This window comes from Ambystoma mexicanum, chromosome 11 (assembly GCF_040938575.1).
Source record: "Ambystoma mexicanum isolate Mex_15411 chromosome 11, UKY_AmexF1_1, whole genome shotgun sequence".
Lineage (NCBI taxonomy): Eukaryota > Metazoa > Chordata > Amphibia > Caudata > Ambystomatidae > Ambystoma > Ambystoma mexicanum.
The window spans coordinates 964,124,882-964,147,236 of NC_090934.1; the positions used below are offsets into that span (position 1 = coordinate 964,124,882).

General features: G+C 46.2%; 1 protein-coding gene across 1 annotated transcript in view; it reads right to left on the bottom strand.

Annotated features, from left to right (window-relative positions):
- The window catches only part of LOC138505088 (sperm-specific sodium:proton exchanger-like), a 761,779-nt gene extending 757,263 nt beyond the window's left edge, over positions 1-4,516 (bottom strand). Inside the window, exons 1-2 of the mRNA XM_069625404.1 lie at positions 4,434-4,516; positions 4,019-4,214 (exon numbers count right to left, since the gene is read on the bottom strand). Of these exons, the coding sequence (XP_069481505.1) occupies positions 4,019-4,214; positions 4,434-4,516 (279 nt within the window). The remainder of the gene's footprint in view (positions 1-4,018; positions 4,215-4,433) is intronic.
- Between the last annotated feature and the right edge of the window lie 17,839 nt (positions 4,517-22,355).

Below are 22,355 nucleotides of genomic sequence, written 5' to 3' on the forward strand. Positions count from 1 at the left end.
GCCTGGATTTTGGTGTTATTTACACCATCTTGTCAGTTCAGAGGTGCTGGGTGCACTCTGCGCTGCATGTGTTCCGTGACTGCCATACTCAGTAAAGGTGGAAACCAGACCTGTCTGGCCCACGCCGGGGCTATGAGGATCATCCTGCCAGACCGGGCCCTCAGTTTTCTGAGTACCCTGCTTATGAGTGGAAACGCTGGAAAGACATTTAGGAATGTGTTGCTTTATGGTATCTCAAAAGCACCTCTCAGAGACCCCTGTTCCCAAAACCTGCTTCTGAAAACAGGGCATTTTGCATTGTTGCTTTTGGCGTAGGAGGGGTACCTGCAATGTCCAGTTTTCATTTGTGAGACAAATTATTGAATCCCTCCTGAAGAGATTGGCCAAAATGTGGTCCTTTCTGGCAGGTGTTCTACCTTGATGTAATGGTTCTATTTTAGAGCCCATTCCCTTAGATGCTGGGCTTTTGCTGACAGCACGGCGTATCCCGTCGTATAATGATGGACGTGGAGTTGTCCGTCTGCACTGTTACGGTTTTCCCTTAGAGAATGGGTTGAAAATACTTCAGGCCGTATGGGATTATTCATAGCTCTAGGATGTTGATGTGTAGCATTGACTCTTGTTTCCACCAGAGATCTTTGACCTGGAGATGGTTCAAGTGCGCTCCCTATCCTACCAGGTATGCATCTATCTTGAGAGTGTAGGCAGATGTGGGGAACTGAACAAGCATTCTGTAGATTGCTCTGCTTTGTCCAACAATGCAAGTAGAGGTGTTGGCTGCGAGTTTGTTGGTGTCAATCCTCCCATGACCAAGTCACTTCAGCCCACTGTGCATCCAATTACTTTTGCATCAAGTGCATTCTCGACCTGCAGTGAGGTACTAGGGATATGCACGAGGACATCGTCCCCAGGATTGATTTGAACTCTTGCACTGAGAAGATGTCCATGGATACAAATTGATTTTCAAGGCCAGAGAGGACTGAAACTGTCGGGCGATGGTATGACCGGCTGTACCCACATATCGAAGACGGTCCCTAGGAAGGGGACCATTTATTGCTGCTTCAGCATGGTCTTTCTATGTTTAAAGAGAATCCTAGAGTGGAGCGGGAAGGTACCATCTTATGAAGATTGCACAGCAGATATTCTTTGAACGGCACCTTGAGCAGAAAATAGTCGTGGTCCGATAGACCGCTACTCCTAGCGTTTCGAAGAGGCACTGCCACAGGTGCTAGGCACTTTATGAAGCCCTTGAACTGGAAATCCTGAGAACCCATTGTGGAACTGAGCTACTTCCTGTGTGCAAATGGATAGGAATGTAGAAATAAGCATCTTCCAGATCCATGTTGCTGGGTAGACTGCTTTTTCCACCCATGGGATGACTTGCTGCAGAAGCTCATTTTTAATTTTAGGAGGCTGATGTACTTGTTCATCTGGAACAGGTCCAGAATAGAGAGCCGTTACCCATCCTTCTTTCACACCCAAAAGTAATGGGATTTGAAACCTTTCCCTCTCAGTTGAATAGGTAACTTCTATGGCTTCTTACTGCTAAAACGTATGTACATCTTTCAGCAATAGTTCAACATGAGAAGTACGTCAGAATGGAGGCGGAGGTGGCAGTGGAATGCTCATTAATTCTAGTTTGTGCCCTTTGGACATTATCTGCTGGACCCCATTCTCCAAAGAAACTGCAAACCATTATTTGTGTTATTTCATTAGTCCTCCCACTGCAGTGCTGTTTTGAAGGTGGCTCAGGAAGGAGCCAAGCCTGTTTTGAAGATTCAGGGTGGGTATGCCCTGAACCTCCTCCCCATCCCCATCTTTGGTAACCATTTCTGCTGGAGGGATGCTGGTACTTGGATGATGAACCATGCAATGTTGATGACTGGTGTAGGTTAAAGGTCCTTTCTGAAAGCAAAAGAAATCTACTGGAGACTCCTCACTAGGCTCTAAAAGGTTTTCATCTCTGCTATGCAAAGTCAGTATCCATCTTAATGCCCTTTAAGTGAGCATTGATCTTTCTGCCAAAAAGGTCCTGCCCATCAAAATGGCATGTCAAGGATTTTCTCTTGGACCTACAGTCTACAGTTGGTTGCCTTCGTCCAGGCATGCCTCTGGAGCACTGTCCCATCGGCTAATTGCCTGAAACCTGCATCTGCCCCATCTACAGCTGAATTGCTAACATGGTCAGGTGTTGTTTTCCCCTCTCCAACAATGGCTTTGGCCATCTCCTGCAGAATGGCTATCAAGTCATCTAGGACCTATTCATCTTGTGCCACAGTGCCACGTCATATCATGCTGTCATTGCTAGAGCGTTGGCGGATCTGATAGTGAGTGACGCTGACACAGAGGCATTATGTCAGATAGCCTCCATCCTCATACTATCCTTATCCGGGCGGGGCAGTCAGGGGAGAAGATCGGTTCTGTCACTTGCACCTGACCACCAGAGTGATGACAGAATAAGCCCATAGGTGGCCTCATAAAAGCAAGAAGCGGTATCTTGGACCTTGTTTTTCTTCTCACTTCTTGCCATAATTGCAGAGTTGACAGTGTTTTTAAGATTGTCTTCCCTATCTCCCGCATGATGTCCAAGATGAGAATTGTAGTAGTTTACGCATGCGCATGTCCCTATGATAGTAAAGGACTGAGTTCTTATATTCAGTTGCTACCTGCAGATTGAATAAGGCAGTAACCTTTGTTAGCATGGTGTAGAAAGAAAAGAATATCGTCTGGGGGTGAGACTCCTACGGGGCATGCCTTCTATATTTAGGTAGGATACAATACTACAATTCGTCTTCCTCCTTTTGAGGGGCATCCTGCGGGATCTGCCTTTCTTCCAGCTCTTCGATTGGTTCATCATCTGAATATCCGTGGTAGTTATCACCCATTGTTTCTTCCCAAGGGGTGGCTTATCTTGCCACTCAAGGTGCCCGTGTGGTGGTAAGCTTGAGTGTACTTATCTAGTTAACCTAGTTGGTGAAGGTTTGCTTGATCTCGTGGACCTTTTATGTGAAGGTTCCCTTGGTAGTAATGAGGATACTGTGGGGGCCATGGTCAGAACTCTCTTCGGCTCATGAAGCTGGATAGACCCCTCATAGGGGCACCGTTGTCACTGTCTTCTCTTAAACTCTAACATTTTCTGCAGAGAATGCATCAAGCCTAGTTGAAATGGGTCATCTGAGTCCTCTTCAGGCTGTGGTTGTAATGGTCATCTGCATTGTCTGTCTTCTGTTCTACCGGTGGCAGGCCCTGATCATTCTCCTGCATGTTCTACATCTCTCACAGTTTAAATATGCTTGCAACCAGAACAATGTGGCTAGTGTGATCGATGAAAAAGTCTTGTGACATTTCTGAAGCATTGTCATGAACCTACATTTCCACCTTTCGCCATACACCACAGCAGCAACCACAGGCTGAGCCTTTCCTTTCTCTATTGATGCTGCCTTCCAAACTGTTGCCTGCTGCTTTTCCCCCCAAACCACTATCTGCTGCCCAAGTACCACCTCATCTCCTCCTCTTCCTCCTAAAATATCCTGGACCTCCTCTGCCTTCGCTTCCTGATCCACTTCTTCCTCCATTCCCAACACTTCCAATTCTTAATTGTCATTCACAACTCCTTAGCACTCTCATTCCCTACCTTTCTTAGCTCACTATTTTAACCACAATCAAACTGCCTTACAGACCCACACCAGAACTGGAAATTAGCTAGGCCCTTTTCATAAAACCTGAAACTTCCTAGTAAGAATTTAAGGCATTTGAGTCACCCACTTGAATTTAAAATTGGGGGTTGGGTAGTCTAGGCCTATGTGCAATAATATTTTGAAATCCCTGTTAGCAACGACATTAACAGTCATGGTAAAGAATGTTTTAGAACACATATGCAATTCACACTGAAAATCTACAACTGCTTCTTTCAATTCCAGCATGGTTATTGTCCTGCAAAAGTCAAAGTATCCAGGGAGATATTGCCCTAGGAAATAGGCATACAGCAATACTGAAATGTAATGAGTGTTTTACGTACCTTAATGGTTGCTTCTAATGTGTAGAAAGTCATGAAGAAATAGTTGAGAATGTGGAGTTCTACCGCATAAGCTCTTTTATGCCGTGGAATGAAATGCAGCGCAACTGGAGCGATATTTATTATAATAGATACATAGATTATGAATTCAAATTCATTACTGGAAACGATTTTGTAACATATCTTCAGTGCCTTGATCCTGTATATAACAAAAGAAAAAAAATATATTATTTTTAACGCGATGCTCTTTCAAACATTATAGTTCAGCTGTATCCCACACTTACAAATATTAAGCTCTGAATTCAGAGATCCAGCAAAGTCTATAGAGATGTACAATTTTAGTTTCATCAATATATATCTAAGTAAATGCAAGAGCTGTGTCTTCCCTCTGCTGTTGATCAACACAGCTTACATTTACCTCTCCCAGTTTTGATCTTCAGGAGGATTTTTCCTGTACGTTTCCGTCAGCATGCTAATCTGTTCAATTTGAAAGGCAACCATGTGATTCTACATTTGTACTTGTGCAAAGCCTTACAGCCGATTCATGGAAAAGTGCGCATTTCCCCTGCAATTGCTGCATGCTGAGAATGACACTGCGTGAGCCTGCATGCAGAATAAAAAATGTGTACGCCACGTATTTATGGAATTGAGTGCGCAACAATTACGGTATACCGAGGTTGCGCCCCAAACGCCCAGACACCCCCCCGCACAAAGCATAAACAGCCAGAGCAGCTACATTTGCGTGCTCCTCTGGCCGCGAATACACACACCCTTCAAGCAGTGCATGGGGTGCCCCGCAAGCAAGCCTGCATCTCGGGGACCCTGATAACATGCATATGATACTTCATAACTCTGTAAATCTACTTGCGAACCCCCGTAAAAACCGTTCCTGCACCCCGCGTACACGCACCCCAAAGTTAGCTCTGAACACTGGTTGCGTACATGCACCCCTAAATCCAACATGCAAACCCACCACTGCGCTGCAATATCTATGCACAAGTCTTTCCGTCAGTCTTCAGGTGGCGTAGAGATTGAGGGATTTGCGTGGCCATTTCTATGCTGAGATGCTGCGCGGGTGGTTCCATGAATATGTGTCGTTTGGCCCAATTGTGGGCGTGCGAGGGACTGCCCACTTTTTCACATGTTTTCCCTATTTTCTGTGTTCCGCTCCCTTCCCAGCCCTCTGCACACACCACGCCCTGCAAGGTGTCTCGCGCAAGGAGCTCGACAGCGCGCAGTCATGCTGAGCCTGTGCGAACTCCACGCAAGTCTTGGAAAAGTCCTGCGCATTCTATTCCATGAATAGACAAACAGGATTTCGCAGGCAGTTTAGCATGCAAGACCCTATTTGCGTGCAAATATTCCATGAATCGGGCCCTTAATGCCAAGCAATTTCAAGCATTCATATATATGTCTTTTGTCATTGGCTGCTAAAGTCTGCACATATGAACAATATGTGACTAAGTGCATGATTCATATCTTCCCATAGAAAAAGGATGTGCGAGTCTGGCCCTAAAAGGGGTGTTTTTTTAAATGTAAATGAATTTAAAAGGTGATTCCTCCAACGAGACTAGCTTACCTAAATCTTGAATGTGTGGTAACCTCGATCTGTCCTTAAACACAGGTACAACTGTTTTCATTAGTTTTATTATTTCTTTCAGATTCGGATTTAGATTTCACTTTATTTCCAATAAAATCGTTTATCTAAAAAACCCCTCAATAATAAAACCACATGTACATAAATAAGTGATAAAATCATCAGTAAAACCTTTTTCTTTTAAAAACGGGCACCCGATATTTCCATACAGCAGGGAAAATAAACAAATCATAAAGCAGCTGACGACAGGTTAGAGCATAGTGGCACTGTCTAAAGCATGAGCGTTTAAGCACAGGAATTACTCTTCATCTGGGAACAACATAGAATGGGCAGATGAACAGAGCTTCCTAATCATTTCCTTCTGAATTACTACCACGACATTTCTTTACAACTAAGTTAGGTGGCAGTTTATTCAAACAAAATCTTGTCCGTGAAGAATATATATACATGTTCTTTATCCAAATCAGATATGGTTCTGGACTAGCCACAGTTCTCAACAAGATACAGAGACGTTAGGCAGCTCATGGAATTCTTGTGTAGAAAAATAAAACTCTGTAACTCAATCTTTCCAATCCTATATCATTTGTTGTCCCCTAGTTTAGGGGTGTTAAACCAATTAATCAAGCATAGCTTGCAAAATTCATTTTTAAGCAACCCCAAACAGGGGATTTCATTGTGCACCTCTCTACAAAATAAGATCTGTCACAATATTCCAAGTGAATGTAGCTGGAGGACTGGAGCAGACACACCACCAACAATTATATATTTGATTTAAATAATTCAAGCATGCACCAGGCAAAAGACATTTGAGAACCGTACAAAAGCCCAGATAAATACAGAGTAGTAAAATTCACTAACAAAGCACCCAATTGTAAAACATATTGTAAAAAACATCTGGGGGTATTGCGGGTCCTGTGGATCAGTAAGGATGGCAGTAAAGAACAAGTTACTTACCAACTGGTAACGTTCTTTCGATTGGATGTTCCTCCAACGTATTCCTCATCTTAGATGTATTCCATCCAGCTTTGCTGCTCTACGGAAATTTTTTCAGCAGAGGGCACCGTGCATCGTTGTCGTCGAGTCGATGGTCCCTCGAAGGCCTCTGTCGAGGGTGACATCATCGGGTGTATAAGTAGCACGCACTGCGCCCGTTGGCCTCAGTTCTGTTTTTCCCCTTTTTATCTTTGATCTTGTGCTGTGTAGATTGTACCGGCAGACAGGTATGACCCTGCGAGATGTGAGATGGCAATAAACCCGGAAAAATCTACAGAGGGGTAGGCTGGGAGAGCGATGAGGATTACGTTGGAGGAACATCCAATCGAAAGAACGTTACCAGTTGGTTAGTAACTTGTTCTTCGAGTGGATTGTGCCCTCCAACGTATTCCTCATTTTAGATAGACTCCCAAGGCAGTATGTACAATTCCTCTGGAGGAGGGGGTAGATTTTTCGATACTCTTAGATGGCTGAGTATAGTACTGCTTTTCCAAAAGTTAGCTCCCTAGACTGGGAAGCATCTAGGTTATAGAATTTTGAGAAGGTGTGTAGCGAAGACCAAGTTGCTGCTTTGCAAATGGATCTTATTGGAACACCTCTTTGAAGGGCCGTGGAGGAGGCGATGCCTCTGGTGGAATGAACCCTTAACCCTTCCGGAGGGTATTTTTTGAGCTAGTCTGTAGCATTCTGAAATGCAAAGCATAATCCTGCGTGAAATTGTCTGTTTTGTCACGGATTGACCCAGTTTCCTTCCTGTATGACCTATAAACAGCTGGTTGTCCACTCTAAGTCTGGAAAGTCTAGAGATGTAAAAGCTTAAAGCTCTTTTCGGATCCAACCTGTGTAATCTTTCCTCCTCCTTCGAAGGATGGGGTGGAAGATAGAATGCGGGTAAGACAATTTTCTGACTTAAATGAAAATCAGATATTACTTTCGGTAAAAATGATGGTTTTACCCTCAACACAACTCTGTCCCTATGGAACACAGTATAGGGTGGCCCAGAAGACAGTGCCTGCACTTCGCTCACTCTTCTTGCTGATGTTAGAGCAACCAAGAAGGCTGTTTTCCACGTTAGTAATCTTAATGGACATGTGTGCATAGGCTCAAAAGGAGCACACATTAAGAATTTTAGGACTAAATTTATATCCCAGATCGGTACTTGAAATGGGTGAGGAGGAAACACATTAGTGAGTCCTTTTAAGAATTGTATTATCAAAGGAATTTTGAAGTAGGAGCATTCTTCCGATGAGCGCTTGAAAATGAAAAGCGCCGCAAGGTAACCTTTTATTGTTCCGATATTCAGACCTCTATGTGCTAGGGTCAGAAGGAAAGATAATACTTCCGGAATAGAACATAGGAAAGGATCGACATTCTTTTCTCTGCACCAGTTGCAAAACTTTTTCCAACAGCAACGGTATAGAGACTTTGTTGCTGGCCTTCTTGCAGAAAGCAACACCTCCATAACGTCATCTGGAAGGTTCCAATCCCTGTATCTCAGCCTTCCAGATACCAAGCATGAAGGCTGAGCGTTTTGACCTCTGGATGGAGAACCTGACCATCCATTTGAGAGAGAAGGTCTCTCTCTGAGGAAGACGTACTGGGGGACAGATGGACATGTCTAGAAGGTCCGGGTACCATGTTCTCCTGGCCCAATCCGGGGCAATTAGGATCATGCGGCTACGAAACCTTCTCAGCCTCCTGATGACCTGAGGAATGACAGTAATCGGAGGGAACGCATACAATAGTGGGAAATTCCACTCCACCACGAACGCGTCCCCCGGGGCTCCTCTCGGGGGAATTTCCCTTGAGCAATACCTTTTGCATTTTCAGTTGATTCCGGTTGCAAACAGGTCTACTTGAGGGGTTCCCCAAAGGGCGAAGATCTCTTGAATGACTTCCTGAGCCAGTTCCCATTCGTGGGATACCGTGCTCTGCCTGCTCAGAGCATCTGCCGTCATATTCTCTTCCCAGGCTAGGTGAATTGTCGTTAAAGAGATTCCTTCCTGAATCGCCCAATACCAGAGCTGCATTGCCTCTCTGCACAGGGGTAGTGACCCCACACCTCCTCTTTTGTTTAGGTAGAGCATGGCCACTGTGTTGTCCATCATTATCAGGACATTCTTTCCCATGACAGATGGCAGGAAGGCCTTCAGCGCTAGTCTGATTGTCCTCAGCTCTAAAAGGTTTATATGTAATTTAGACTCCGATGGAGACCAACGACCATTGATTGTCAAATCGTTGGCATGAGCTCCCCACCCCATGAGTGAGGCATCCAACACTACTGTGATCTCCGGCCATGGTTGCCAAAAAGGTTCTCCTTTTAGGATTTTCTCTGTATAGGTCCACCATAGAAGGTCTTGTCTGACCTTGTTCGGAATCTGAAGAAGATCCGTCATTTGACCTGAGAACTAGGACCACTGAGTCTTTAGGGCCCATTGAAGAGATCTCATCCTCAAGCGTGCCTCTGGCACCAGAAAGATGCAGGATACCATGAGGCCGAGCAACCTTAAAAAGTCGTAAGCCTGGAGATTTTGGCCATTTTGGAATTTGGAAACCATCTGACGAATGTCTTCAGCCCTCGACTTGGGAGGCGAGCTCTTTCCCAAGGACGTGTCTAATACAGCTCCTATGTACTGAAGCTGTTGGGAAGGTGTCATCTGTGACTTCTTGAAATTGAGGGAGAAGCACAGTTTGTGGAGGAAGTGGCAGGTGACTTTCAGATGATCCAGTGCTTGCTCGGCAGAACGCGCTCTGATCAACCAATCGCCCAGGTAGGGGTAGACATGAATCCCCCCTCTCCTGAGGTGCGCTGCCACCACTACCATTAACTTGGTGAAGATCCTCGGGGCAGAGGTCAACCCGAAAGGCAGGACTCAAAACTGATAATGTGAGTCGCCAACTACGAACCTCAGGTATTTTCTGTGTTTGAGATGAATCAGCACATGAAAATAAGCATCCTGGAGGTCCAATGACACAAACCAGTCCTGAAGTTGAAGGGCCTGAACGATCTGAGAAAGGGTAACCATCTTGAACTTGTCCTTTCTGAGGAACTTGTTCAAGTTTCTTAAGTCCAAGATGGGTCTCAGACCTCCGTCCTTTTTGGGGATCAAAAAATACGGGGAGTACCATCCTCTGTTCCTCTCCGCTGCAGGTACTGGTTCTATAGCACCTTTCTCCAGCAGGGTTAAAACTTCCTGCTGTAGGACCGGGTTTGAAGACTTCAACGGGTGTCTCCCTGGTGGATTGCTTTGAGGTTGCGTTAGAAAAGGAAGGCAGTAACCTTGGGCTATTATTTCTAGAGCCCAAACATCTGAAGTAATGGCTCGCCATTCTTGCAGATGCTGTGACAGCCTGCCCCTTACAGGTGTTTTGTGATGCAAGTCCTCAAAGCGGTTTTGTGGCGGATGTTGTAGCCGCTGATGGCAGAGAGGCTGCAGCTGGAGCTGGTTTAGCACGTTTTCCTCGTCCACCACGAGTGGCCTTTTTCTGGCCCTTTTGACTGGCCATTCCTCTCGCCTTTCCATATGAGGTGTAGTAACAATAGGATCGTCCCCTCCATGACTGTCCTTGTGCACGAAAAGGCTGAGGTTGCCTAATAGCAGCTCCTAAAGATTTGGCAGCTGCTTTTGAGGTCTGTAACCTCGCAAGGCTCTCGTTAGCCTTGTTGCCAAAAAGGTGAGACCCGTCAAAAGGCATGTTTAGAAGGCGGTTCTGTACGTCCGGTGCGAAATTCAACTTCCGTAACCACGCAAATCTGCGCATTACTGTGCTAGTGCCCATGGACCTGCTTACACTATCTGCAGTGTCCAATCCAGATTGAAGGGATTCCTGCATGGCTTCCTTTCCATCTCTAACGATGGCTAGGAACACTTCCCTTTCTTCCCCATTGCAATGCACTCCCAAAGAGTGTACGAACATTTTGCCAAGGCACATGTGGAGTTGGCAGATTTTAATGCCACGCTCCCGGCTGAAAATACCTCCTGTGCCCAACCATCCACACGCTTATCGTCCCTGTCTGGAGGGATAGACGGGTATGCAAGTTTGTTAGAAGCTGTGGCTGCCTGTATGACCAGACTCTCAAGAGTTGGGTGTTTGGACAGATAGCCGGGGTCACTACTGGCCGGGCGGTATTTTGAGGTGAGGGATTTATTTATCGGAGGAATAGAATCCGGAGTTTCCCAATTCTTGGCCATCCTGTTTTGCAGGGCTACATGAAAGGGTAGTACTGGGTCTTCGGTGGGAGCATGGTCCAATATATCTGTTAAATCATCCTGAATGAATTGGACTGATAGTTTAGCCCATCCTAAGTAATCTACTACCTTTGTCATTAATTGACGGTATGATGGACTGGCATGCTCTCCTGGTTCTGGTCTGCCAAAGTCGTTTTCAGGAGATGTGTCAATGCCACTTGCATTGTGTAATGATTCTACCAAGTCCCTCATTCTGCTTTCTTCTGAAATCAAGCATTCTGGGACATTTGGGGTGCCATATTCCAGCCCAAAAGGTACATTATCCTCATCAGATCTCTCCTGTTCCTCAAAAACTGAGGTCGGGATTTGAAAAACTCCTTTCTGGGGAGAGGCTTGAAAACCTTCTCTGGGAGAGGAGGAGGAAGAGGTCTAGTGCCTGGCTCTGAGGACAATACAGGTTTTGTAACCTTATCCTTCTCTTTTTCTGGCTTCCGTGGCTTGGCTGGAGCCTTTGGCGCAGAGGGTTCCGGTGTCGACGTCGCTAATGGTGGTCGTCGACAGGGTCTGCTTCGAGGGCGTCGAGGCGACCTTCGAAGATTTTCCCTTCGAGGTATGATGGGTCTCGGACGTCCTGGAAGGTTCCCTATCCTTCCTTTTTCGATCACCCGGGCTCGAGGGCGCGTGAGTGTCGGAGCGATGACGCTCCCGGCCGGCTTCCGAAGAAGGCGCGGACCGACTTCGCTTTTTCAAACACCTCCATCATTTTGACCCTGAATGCTTCCCACTCTTCGGTAGACAAATGTTACGTGGGGCATTTCATCTTTTTTGGAGACTCGTCTGACGACGAGGTGGAGGGAGACCTGTGGCGTTGTTTCTTCGATCTTTTTGACGAAGACGACGAGCGATGGGAATCGCTACGGGACCTCGATCGATGCTTTTCGCATCGAGGAGAATTCTCCTCATGGGATCTCGACTCGATGCTAGAGGTTTTTCGATCGGTTTTTCGACCTACCTGTAGCTTTCCTCCCCTCTCTCGCAAGGCCTTCCGCATCATCGCCTGACACTTCGTACAGGCCTCCATGTCGTGGCCTTCTCCGAGGCACCACAAACACTCTCGATGCGGTCCGTGATCGACATTTCTGACCCGCATGATTTGCACTTTTTGAATCCCGATTTCGGGGTCGTGGTCGGCGTCGATGACAAGGACATATTTCGTTATTATATATTCTCACAGAACTCGAGGCGCGCTGAATGTCCGAAGCAACGTATACTAGGGAAAAACGGAACTGAGGCCAACGGGCGCCACGCGTGCTACTTATACACCCGATGACGTCACCCTCGACAGAGGCCTTCGAAGGACCATCGACTTGCTGACATCGACGCACGGCGCCCTCTGCCGAAAAAATTTCCGAAGAGCAGCAAAGCTGGATGGAATACATCTAAGATGAGGAATACGTTGTAGCACACAATCCACTCGAAAGTGTTAGTATACCTTTAACACCATTGTCACTGATCTAATGGATTTTCAACAAGTTATCAGGTGAAGTTGGGGAGCAGGACAGACTTTACATGTGGTTTCTGCTCTGCCTGATAAATGTGGCTGCATTACCTCTAGCTTGTATTTTGAAGCTGGTTTAAGGCAATGAATTCCTATGGAATACGTCTGAAATAAACTGGTAAAAACACTCCGATTCCATAGAAATCCATTGCAAATGCATTCTGCACTCATTAATGTTTTGTACATTTTTTTGTTGTCAATTGGTTTACATAAAACCTTACACAAATTTAAAACACAAATACACAGAGCATAAGATATCATACAAAATTCATACAATTTACAGATTAAGATCAATTGCATGCAAAAGACGAACTAGTGCAATGATTAAAGATACGTTCTGGCTCCATATAAGTCTCGACCATAACAATTCCTTTGAATTATCACATATAAAACTATCCAATTCCTTAAAAAAGGAAATAGTTCTAATTGTAGTCAGAGCTCGGCAATCCGAAATTCAGTGTCTTAATGTTTAAACGGCTGTCATAGAAATGCAAAAATGGCAAGTCAGCAGGAAATCATCGGATGGAGCCGTGGACCAGTATTTGATCCTCTCTTTGATGTGCATCTGATTCAATTTGAATTGCAGGTACGTGTTGTGAATCTTATTACATTGAAAACACCTCAATTACACTTGTAGTTGACCTCTCCTACGTGGAAACCTAGCATACTCAAGGTATCAATAATATGTAGACAAGACTTCGAGTGTCAATCTCCAATCGTCCCTGAGGAGTTTAGATTTTGTCGCATCAGGATTGGACATTAGCTCTGACTCTGACGAACCAATTTGCTCCAACAGATTATGCATATTATCCTTGTACTCGATGACTGATTTTATAGAACAATCTTCCAGGATCTGATGCAAATCTGTGCAAAGGGAGATAGGCGAGGAGGACAGAAACCTGTAATAGATCAATAATTGCTGCCAGTAATACTGGGCCTGTAAAGGTGTTAAATTCAATTTGTGATAATATTTAAGAATAGGAAAAATTGTGAATCTACAGTTTCCCAAAAATCTGCTTCATCTGAGCTAGCAAAGGTGAAAGCTTGTCTTCCAGGACTACCTTCCACATGTTTGTGGAGGAAATGTTTGTTAGATTGTAGCCTAAATAGCAAAGAGACACCACCAACTCAACCCTTTCGGCCCCCAAAGACCACCACATGGTTATGGGTTACTTATGATTAGAAAAGACAACCACCTTAGATTTGGCGTGATTGACCACCAAGTTGTTCCTTACAGTATAAGAGTGGAAAATATTAAGTTTTTGTTGGAGACCACACAGGGTCCTTGGTTAAAAACTATGATATCCTCCGCAAAGGCCAACCAATGAATCTTTAAGTGGTATAGCGTTCTTTCATCGACAGTTGTAATTTCGATGGGTTTTTCACAAGTATTTTTTACAGAAAAAACTAATTGAACTATATAGGGGGGGAGGTTGGAAAAGTGTATATAAAGGATGGGGGGTCGGGAATAGTTAAAAAACAATAAGGGATGTAGGCTTGGGTGGGAACACACCCAAAAATAAAACAAAATCAATTTTTAAATTCGTTTTTTCGGTAAAAAATACTTGAAAAAAATCACATCGAAATTACAGCTGTTGATGAAATTACATAGAACCCTTCAGGTGACCCAACGTTAGCGGTATCACAACATGGGTGCACCACAAATCCTCTATGTCACTTAAATAGATGTTGAAGAGGGTGGGTGCCAAGATGCAACCCTGTCTAAGACCATAGTTGACCGGAATAGACCTGAGAACCACCCCTTCCCTATTTAGACGAATTCTCAATGTGGAGTTTTGATGTAAAAGGGTGATCAACTGGACTAATTTCAGCGGAACGTTGTACTTGAGCAAGTTGTTCCATAAATGCTTGCGTACAACACAGTCAAACGCTGACGGAAGACATGTCCAACGAGGCCATGTAGATGTTACCGCCCTGGTTGCCTTTTACATTATGTAGTAGATCAATCAGGTGGCATTCACGGACGTACCCATGTTTTGCCGAAAACCCACCTGAAAGCGAGATAAAATGTCAGACTGACTTAAGAAGGTATTTAGGTCTCTCATCAGCAAAATGGCAAGGATCATCCTAGGATCAAAATAATGCAGATATGTTTTTTTTGTTAAAGCGTCAGTTCCAAACGATACCTTTTTGATACTTTCAATAATACATGTGTCAAAAGGTATGAAACCAGCTTGCTCATGAGCCCCACTCAAAGTCAGTAACTCTTCACATTCTAGCATATCACCCTGGAATAAAAGCTTAATTAGCTTGCTGTACAAACTCCCATCCCAGCGACAGGCTAGGCCACTCCTATCTGATTTAACCGAGGGCCAACATAGGCCGTACTTCATGCTTCAAAATTAATAATTTCAGAGTGAAATTGATAATCAGATGATCTCTTACAAGGGGATCATCGAAAGTAATTTTACTACACATAGATTTAAGGGTTGAAGAAACAAACAAAAATAAATCAGCCCAATATGTGTTGCATAGTGGTGGCCTGCAGCAAGCAGGACTCGAAGATTGATAACAAAAAAGAAAGAAAGCAGTAGATGGAATGCTTCGTCAGATTCCAATATACGTTGATTAGTAGAAGTTCCCTGGCTACATCTGGCAAGATGGTGCGAACCACCAGAATGCCATCACAGGCAAACCACAAAGTAGAAGTGATGTTTAAGTTGATGTCAATCGCAATGGCCAAGCCACCTCTAGGTCGCCCTTTGGCCGAACATGTAGCTGGTGAGGAAAAGGTAGAATACCCTTGCAAGTGGAGACTCTCCATATACATTGTTTCCTGGATAAACACAAAATTATAATTTCGTTAATACAATGAACCATTCCACATATGCCAAAAATGTGTCAAACTGCATGCATTCCAGGATAGAATATTGATATGATAAAAGTTAGGGTTGGTTTAGTCCATGCGTTGAATGGAGAAATTACCTCATCATAAAGTTCTTTCTATGGATTCTTCTCCTGCAGATTCCTAATCTGCTAGATAGTCCCCGCAGCTCTGCTGATATTCCCTCCAGCTCTGCTGCTTTGGGAACATTTTCAATAGGGGGCTTAGTGGACCTCGACTCGGTCGTTGACCATCGATCATTCCTGCTCGGTGTCCAGGCGTCGGCTCGGGACGTGACGTCAAGTGTTGTGTAAGTACCACATCACTACACCCCAAACTCAATTCCCCCCTTTTTCCAGAGCACCACACACTGCACAGGAAAACAGAGAACAAACAGGCTAATGAGCCCTTTAAAAGAAAGTAATAAAGACCTCCAAAGGAGGAACAATTGAAAGTAGAAAGGTAGTGTTAGAAAAATGTTGGTTTTCGCTCTGTGGCAGAAAGACAGAAAATTGACACAGAGGACCATCACAAAGTCAACGTGAAATAGAAAGATGCACACCAACCACCGACTTTCTGAGTGGGGATGGATGGGAGAGGAAATTAGGAGTCTGCGGGAGAAGATTCCATGGAAAGAACATTACGATAAGGTAATTTCTCCTTCAATGGATTGCTTTTCTCTAGCAGATTCCTCATCTGATAGACTCCCAAAGCAGTAACAAATGGAGGCGGGCAGAAAGCTATATCAAAAAGTTTTACAGCACTGCTCTGCCAAACGCGTATCAGAAGTACCAGCCACATCCAGGCTATAGTGTTTTGCAAAGGTGTGCAAAGATGACCATGTCGCAGCAAGACAAATCTCCCAGACAGGGTCCCCCCAGATCCCCTCTGCAATAAAGTGGATGCAGAGACCTCCCTTGTGGAATGGGCCATGATGCCTGCTGGTAATTCTTTCCCAGCGGCCTGATAACACTCATCTATGCAGAGAATTATCCAATGGGATAAAGTCTGCTTTGTTATGGGCAGGCCCTTTGCGGGCTAAGGAAAAAGCCACAAAGAGCTGGTCAGCTCTCCTAAAATCAGCTGTCCTGGCGACATAGTAACTCAACGCCCTCTTAGGGTCAAGACGATGGAACCGTTCCTCCTGCTTAGAAGGGTGAGGGGGAGGATATAAGACTGGAAGGTCGATGGACTGACAAGTGAAATTATGATACGACCTTGGAAAGGAAACCAGGCCTTACCCTGAGTGAAACGTTTTCCTGGAAAAAGCACAAGAAGGGTGGCTTACAGCATAAGGCCTGTAGCTCACTCACCCGCCAAGCAGATGTAATAGCCACCAAGAAGGCTGTTTTCACTGCGAGCAGCTGCAAAGGACAAGAGTGCACAGGCTCAAAAGAAGTCGCCACCAGATATGTAAGAACCAGATTAACCACTTAACTGCCAGGGGTTTTCCCCCCCAGTGCCAAGGCCTTTTTTGGTAATTTCGGTATGTTGCCATTCAATCCCTTGTAACTTTTATGTTACACGAGTCTCTCGGCCAAATTTGGCCCCTTTTCTTTCCACAAGTAGGAGGTCGTAACGCCACCAAGGGATCCTAGTTTGTTCTAGGGGGTTGAGAGATGAGAGAAAATAACCAAAAAGGGAAAAAATGTTGGTTTCTTTCAGAAAATGCCAATAAAATGATGTACAAAGAAGCCTGTGGTTTTTTCCTTGCAAGTACTAGGAACAAATGGTTTGCTCTGCCGAATTCCCCATCTTCCAGGCTTTCAAGAACAGGTTGAGTGGAAAACAAATAAACATATTTTGATATGGTTACCAGCCGTTTTGTGAGAGGTAGGCGATTTTGGCCTTTTTTTCCAATAGGACATGCGTTGACGGAATGGAAGAGAAGGGTAGGAAAGCTGAATGGGAAGACAGAAAGGCATGCATTTCGGAAAAGTAGACAAGATTCAAAGTTTAGGAAGGGGTGATTTGCGCAGGTCAAGCAACAACTATGTAGTGAAAAATTCCATAGTTTGGGGAAAAATCGGGAAAATGACAAACCCCCCGCCCCCCAAAAAAATAAAGTATGTGGTGGACATGGTTGGCCCGATAAGGAAATGGTTTCTGTGAATTATGAGAAAAAGAATGCATCGCTACATTGACTCTTCCAGTTAGGAAATCACACAATTTTTGTAATGTTTCACAAAACAAGCAATACCACAAGCCAAAAACTGAGCCATGGTACACAGGAGTGTTATGCTTACCGCCGAAACATACGTACTTAACATGTGTGAATAAGGAACACATATGTGGTGAGGAAGGGCAAACATACATGTTTTGAAAGAGCACAGGCAGACCTTTTGAAGGGTACTTAACTTGTGCAGGTTAAAAAAGTGTATAGTGCCTAAAGCAGTGACTGAATGTAGGTCACATTTGGGAAATGAAAGGGTTGTGTGACAAAGGAAAGCCGCAAATGGGTCGAAACATTATGAAAACCACGCAAACACAACAAATGTCATACCTTCCCACATTTCCACAGGTGTCCCGACGAAAACGGTACCTCACATGTGTTGGTGCACCTACCTGGGCGCAAAGGGAAAAGGCTAAACCACTGGTAACCCAAAGTCATTCAGCAGAGCAGATTTTGAGGAATTTTGCTCATGTGGACAGCCTAAAGATTTGGGCCCAGGGTGTCGAAGCCACCAAGGAAAACAGGGAACCCCATGCTTTTCCGAAAAGAGGACACCCGTGGGAATCCACAGAGGTGTGACTTGCGCGAATCACCCCAGAATTTATTACCCACAACCACAGGCAAAGTTCGAAATTTGGCAAAATAAATCTCAATTTTCAGACATTTCACTCTGCCCACCCACTGAAACACGGCGCCAACACCACATGTCCTACTATCCCCCATTTTCACAGGTGTCCCGACAAAAACGCTACCTCATATGTGTGGGTGCACCTACCTGAGCACAAAGGGAAAAGGCTAAACCACTGCTATCACCCAAAGGGTTTGGGGCGCCAACCTACAGATTTGGGCCTGAGGTGTCACATCAATTAAGGAAAATAGCTAACCCATGCATTTCTGAAAATAAGACAACCATGGCAATCCACAGAGGTGTGACTCGCGCAAATCGCCCCAGAATGTATTACCCACAAGCCCCGGCAAAGACCCACATCGGAGACGGGTGCCCAAGGCCAGGGACATTACCCTCTACTTTCCTGGAGCTCTGGCTGGCCTGCGTTACAGCTTCTCCCTCTGGGAAAGGTTGGGGACCCTGCCGGGGCTCCCTGGACCCGCTTCTGGGCTTGGGGACTGTCAATCCACATGGGAGACACCCGCCCAAGGCCAGGGAAATCACCCGACCATCCTGAAGCGCTGGCTGGGCTGCTGTCAGGATGCAGGCATTGGGGTTGTGTAGAGGGGAGCCTGGAGTGAGCTGTGGACATGGTCCACACATGGGAAAACACAAAAAACCCCAGCGCAAACGGATATTGCCTTATAGAAGGCTTCTGTGCCCTCTTTGCAGGAACAAAGGCCTACAAACTCCATTTCCCAGCAGGCCCTAGGCCGGAAACTACAAAACCCCACCCGCGTTGGGTGGAGCACATCCGCGCATGCGCGCGCGCACGTTAGCACGGGGCTTGTGCTTGAACTCCCGAACGAAGAGGACGTGTTCACCGCAGCTCCGAGGAAGGGGACACACGTGAGGGGCCACACCCCAGCCAGCCATCACCCGGGCCCCTCATACGCCTGAGATAAGTACCGCAAGCGCAGGGGAGCAGCTTCAGCACATGCTGGGAAACACACGCTTGGGCAGCAAAGCCGCGTTCAGGGGCGAACAGTCAGGAAACTCCCGCGCGAAGCGGGGCACACGCAAGGGGGCACCGCCCAGACTCATGAAGTCCCCTTGTTCGGCAAAAGATAAGTGCAGCACGTAGTAGCCATTAATCCAAAGCTAAGACCCGCGCAAGACCCGCACTGAAGCGCAACGATCCCACGAGCAGTGTATATTATTTGCATGCATAGTTAGCCATGTGTTCCATCTAAGGGAACCGCAACTGGGAACACAGCGTGACTTGTACTGAAGTCGCACTGCGCCACGTGCGGCTAGCGGCACGTTTATTATTTAATCTACGTGTGCATATTAACACGTGGATCAGTGTGAACTGCGGAGCCATGTGCGGCTTAACCGCATATCAGGGCTAAACCCATTGAAGGGGGCATACAAGTTAGAACATGCCAACTTGGAGATGAGTGGGGGTGCATGAAGGAATGTCATGTACCCACTGGTTGCATCTGTTGTGTGTGTGATGAAACACCCACAAGGAAATAACTCGTAACTCTCTTTGCAGCATTTATCTGCTCCGGAGACCGGACCTGAGAGTGCGCAGGCAGGAGGCCAGCACTCAAAAACAGAGATAAGTCCTTTGCTCTAATTGCCTCATTGATGACAGACTGTAATGCGGGCATGTAATGTATATGCTGGTTTGGGTATGCATGTTTAATTGTTAGTTCGTATTTACCCAAACTCCCCCAGTCCTGTCCACCTTCCCTCTCCTAACCCTTTTTCCGGTTATCCTGAAAACCTGTTCCTGTCCAACCAACGATTCCCTAACCCTCTTTCCCCGCAGGGGGCTCGGAGGTCTGTGTAAGCTGTGACTTGCAGGCACCCAGACCGCGGAGGGGGTGGTTGGTTCGTACCACTCCTGCGCTTGAAGATTGGAGCCTGACAGCTGCCTTACAGAATTTCCATCAAGGGAGGGAAGGGGACAGTGCCGGGGCTCCCGACAACTGCTGTTGGACTTGGGGATAGTCGACCCACATGGGAGACAAGGCGCCCACGGCCGGAGGCATCACCTCCAACCATCCTGGAGTTCTGGCTGGCCTGCATTACAGCTTTTCCCTCTGGGAAAGGACGGGACTAGTAGTTCCAGGGAGCCCTGTTGGGGGTCCCTGGAACTACTGCTGTTATTGGGGACGGTACACCCACATTGGAGACAGGAACTACCATTGTGATTGAGGATGGTACACCCACATGGGAGACGGCCGCCTAAGGCCAGGGACATTAGCCCTGACAACTCCTAGAACTCTGGTTTGGCTGCTTTACAGAAGTTGTTCCAGGCAGTTCCTGCAGATCTCGCTGTTCCTGAACCTCAGTTGTGGGGACAAGAGGGAGGATGTCGGGAGGTTCCTGCACTGCACAGGGAAGGATCCACAAACTTGGCAAAACGTCGGTTTATGGTGCGAGTGCCTTAAAGTCTACCATCTGGTATCCTGCTCACTGGCTATCCGGTTTTCAACAGCACTCTGAAGAATATTCGACCAGTATGGAGATGGTTTCGAGGTGGCTTGCGAGTTCTTTGTTCCTACCAGCTCAAGGGAAGAAGTTGTCCTTGAAGGGCTTCTCTGTCGAGGGAGTTTTAGGCAATTCGGACCTGCAGCAGGGCTTCACTGGGCAAACCAACCGCCAGGAGTCGTCTTCCTTCAGCTCGTCTTCAGTTCTTTCGTTCCAGTGGTCGACTCTGCCTTCCAAGTCCCAGAGACCTGCTTTTAAACAGTTTTCTCCCATTCATTCTAGCCTAGCTGTCACTCACCCAGCAGGGTGGCTGTCCTTGCCGGACAGTCAGCCAGCCAATTATGCCAGAGTGGATTCAGGTCTCCTAGGAGACTAAGCACAGGAAATTTCAGGCACCCCCTCGCACGCACTTTTAGTAGCCCCAATTTCGTTTTCAACATTAACATACCGTCGGCAACAATAGGCGTAATCCAACTTGGGCGCCCCGATGAGATGTCTTATACAACTTTTGCAATCCATGAGATCCCCTTGCGGGTAATGTGCCCCGTGACCAAGTAGTGCAAGTGGGTGGTCCATTGACAGTTTAGAATTCTGTGTGATTGGCATCGTGAATCCCACTCCAGGCAAGCGCATCGTCCATTCCACGGCAGGTCTGTCAATGCCATGCCACCAAAGATCTCTTAGAGGCCACGATTCGGACCATGTCATGGGGGTCACTCTGCATTATGTACCCTCTTCCAACGTTTTCCGGCAATTACATGTTTTCCCTCACGGGTGGCCTTTGAAATGTTTGATAAAGCGCTCATGCATCTCTGCCAGTGCAATTTCCCATGCCAGCCTACAGGACACCAGTCCGTCACGTCTCTCGGGGCACAATCCACCAGATTATTATTTCAGTACAGAAGCCCGCCAAAGGCAAACGAACAAAGGGACCAAACCTGGTTTGGCGGGCAGAGACAAACACTAGAAGGACCTTTCCAAAAAGAAATGGCAAATAAAGTCGATCAGAACCTGTTTTTACAGAGGGCGCTCGGACGCCATCTTGAAAAACATGGCTCTGGTGGATTTCAGCTACCAGAGCATTTAACAGGTTGCCTTAGGGGGAAATCATGGTAATACCACTGCCACCAGCCATTCTGAGGGGAAAGGGTAGCTTTTGAAGGCTACATGAGTTTTATAGGCATAGGGAACACTAGGTATTCCCTCCAGCAGTCTGCTGTAAGGCAGTGTGTGCTGGGTCTAGCAATTTACAAAGACTAGTAAAGTCAATTTGACTTTACATTCACTGGGAGACAGTAGTCAGTCCAAGAGAAGGTATTTAAACCTTGGGAAGTCTAAAAGACATCCCTGTGCCACTGCACTGAGGGTGCTGTGTGACACACAAGAAAAAGATGATGCCTATGGAGTGGTCTAAAATTCCATATTCAAAGAACACAAAAGTAAAACACACATCAAAATACATGAAAGAATGGGAAAAAAGGCTCACACTCTTCCCAGGTAAAAATGAAAGTCCTAGAAATCCAGCAAAGTCGCTGGGGGTCTCAAAAGGTAAGGGAAATTAGCACATTTATGAGAATTCTCCCTAACAGCGCTTTGAGAGGGGAAATCAAAGCGGCTTCGGAGGATGGGTCGCCCCCGCCGCTGACGTTGCTTGTTGACCTCTAGAAGCCTCTCTGTCCCTTCTGGAGCACGAGAAACGCTTGTGCCCTTGCCTGGCCAGGGGGAGCTGTGCTCTTCTGCCGTAAGGAGCAAAACTCCTGTAGCCACGTGCCGTAGGGGCAAAGCTAAAGGCAGGCTTGGCCGGCTGCACAACTAGGCCTAAGGATTTGGCAGCGAGTTTTGATTCCTTGAATTTCTCTAAGGAATCATCGGCTT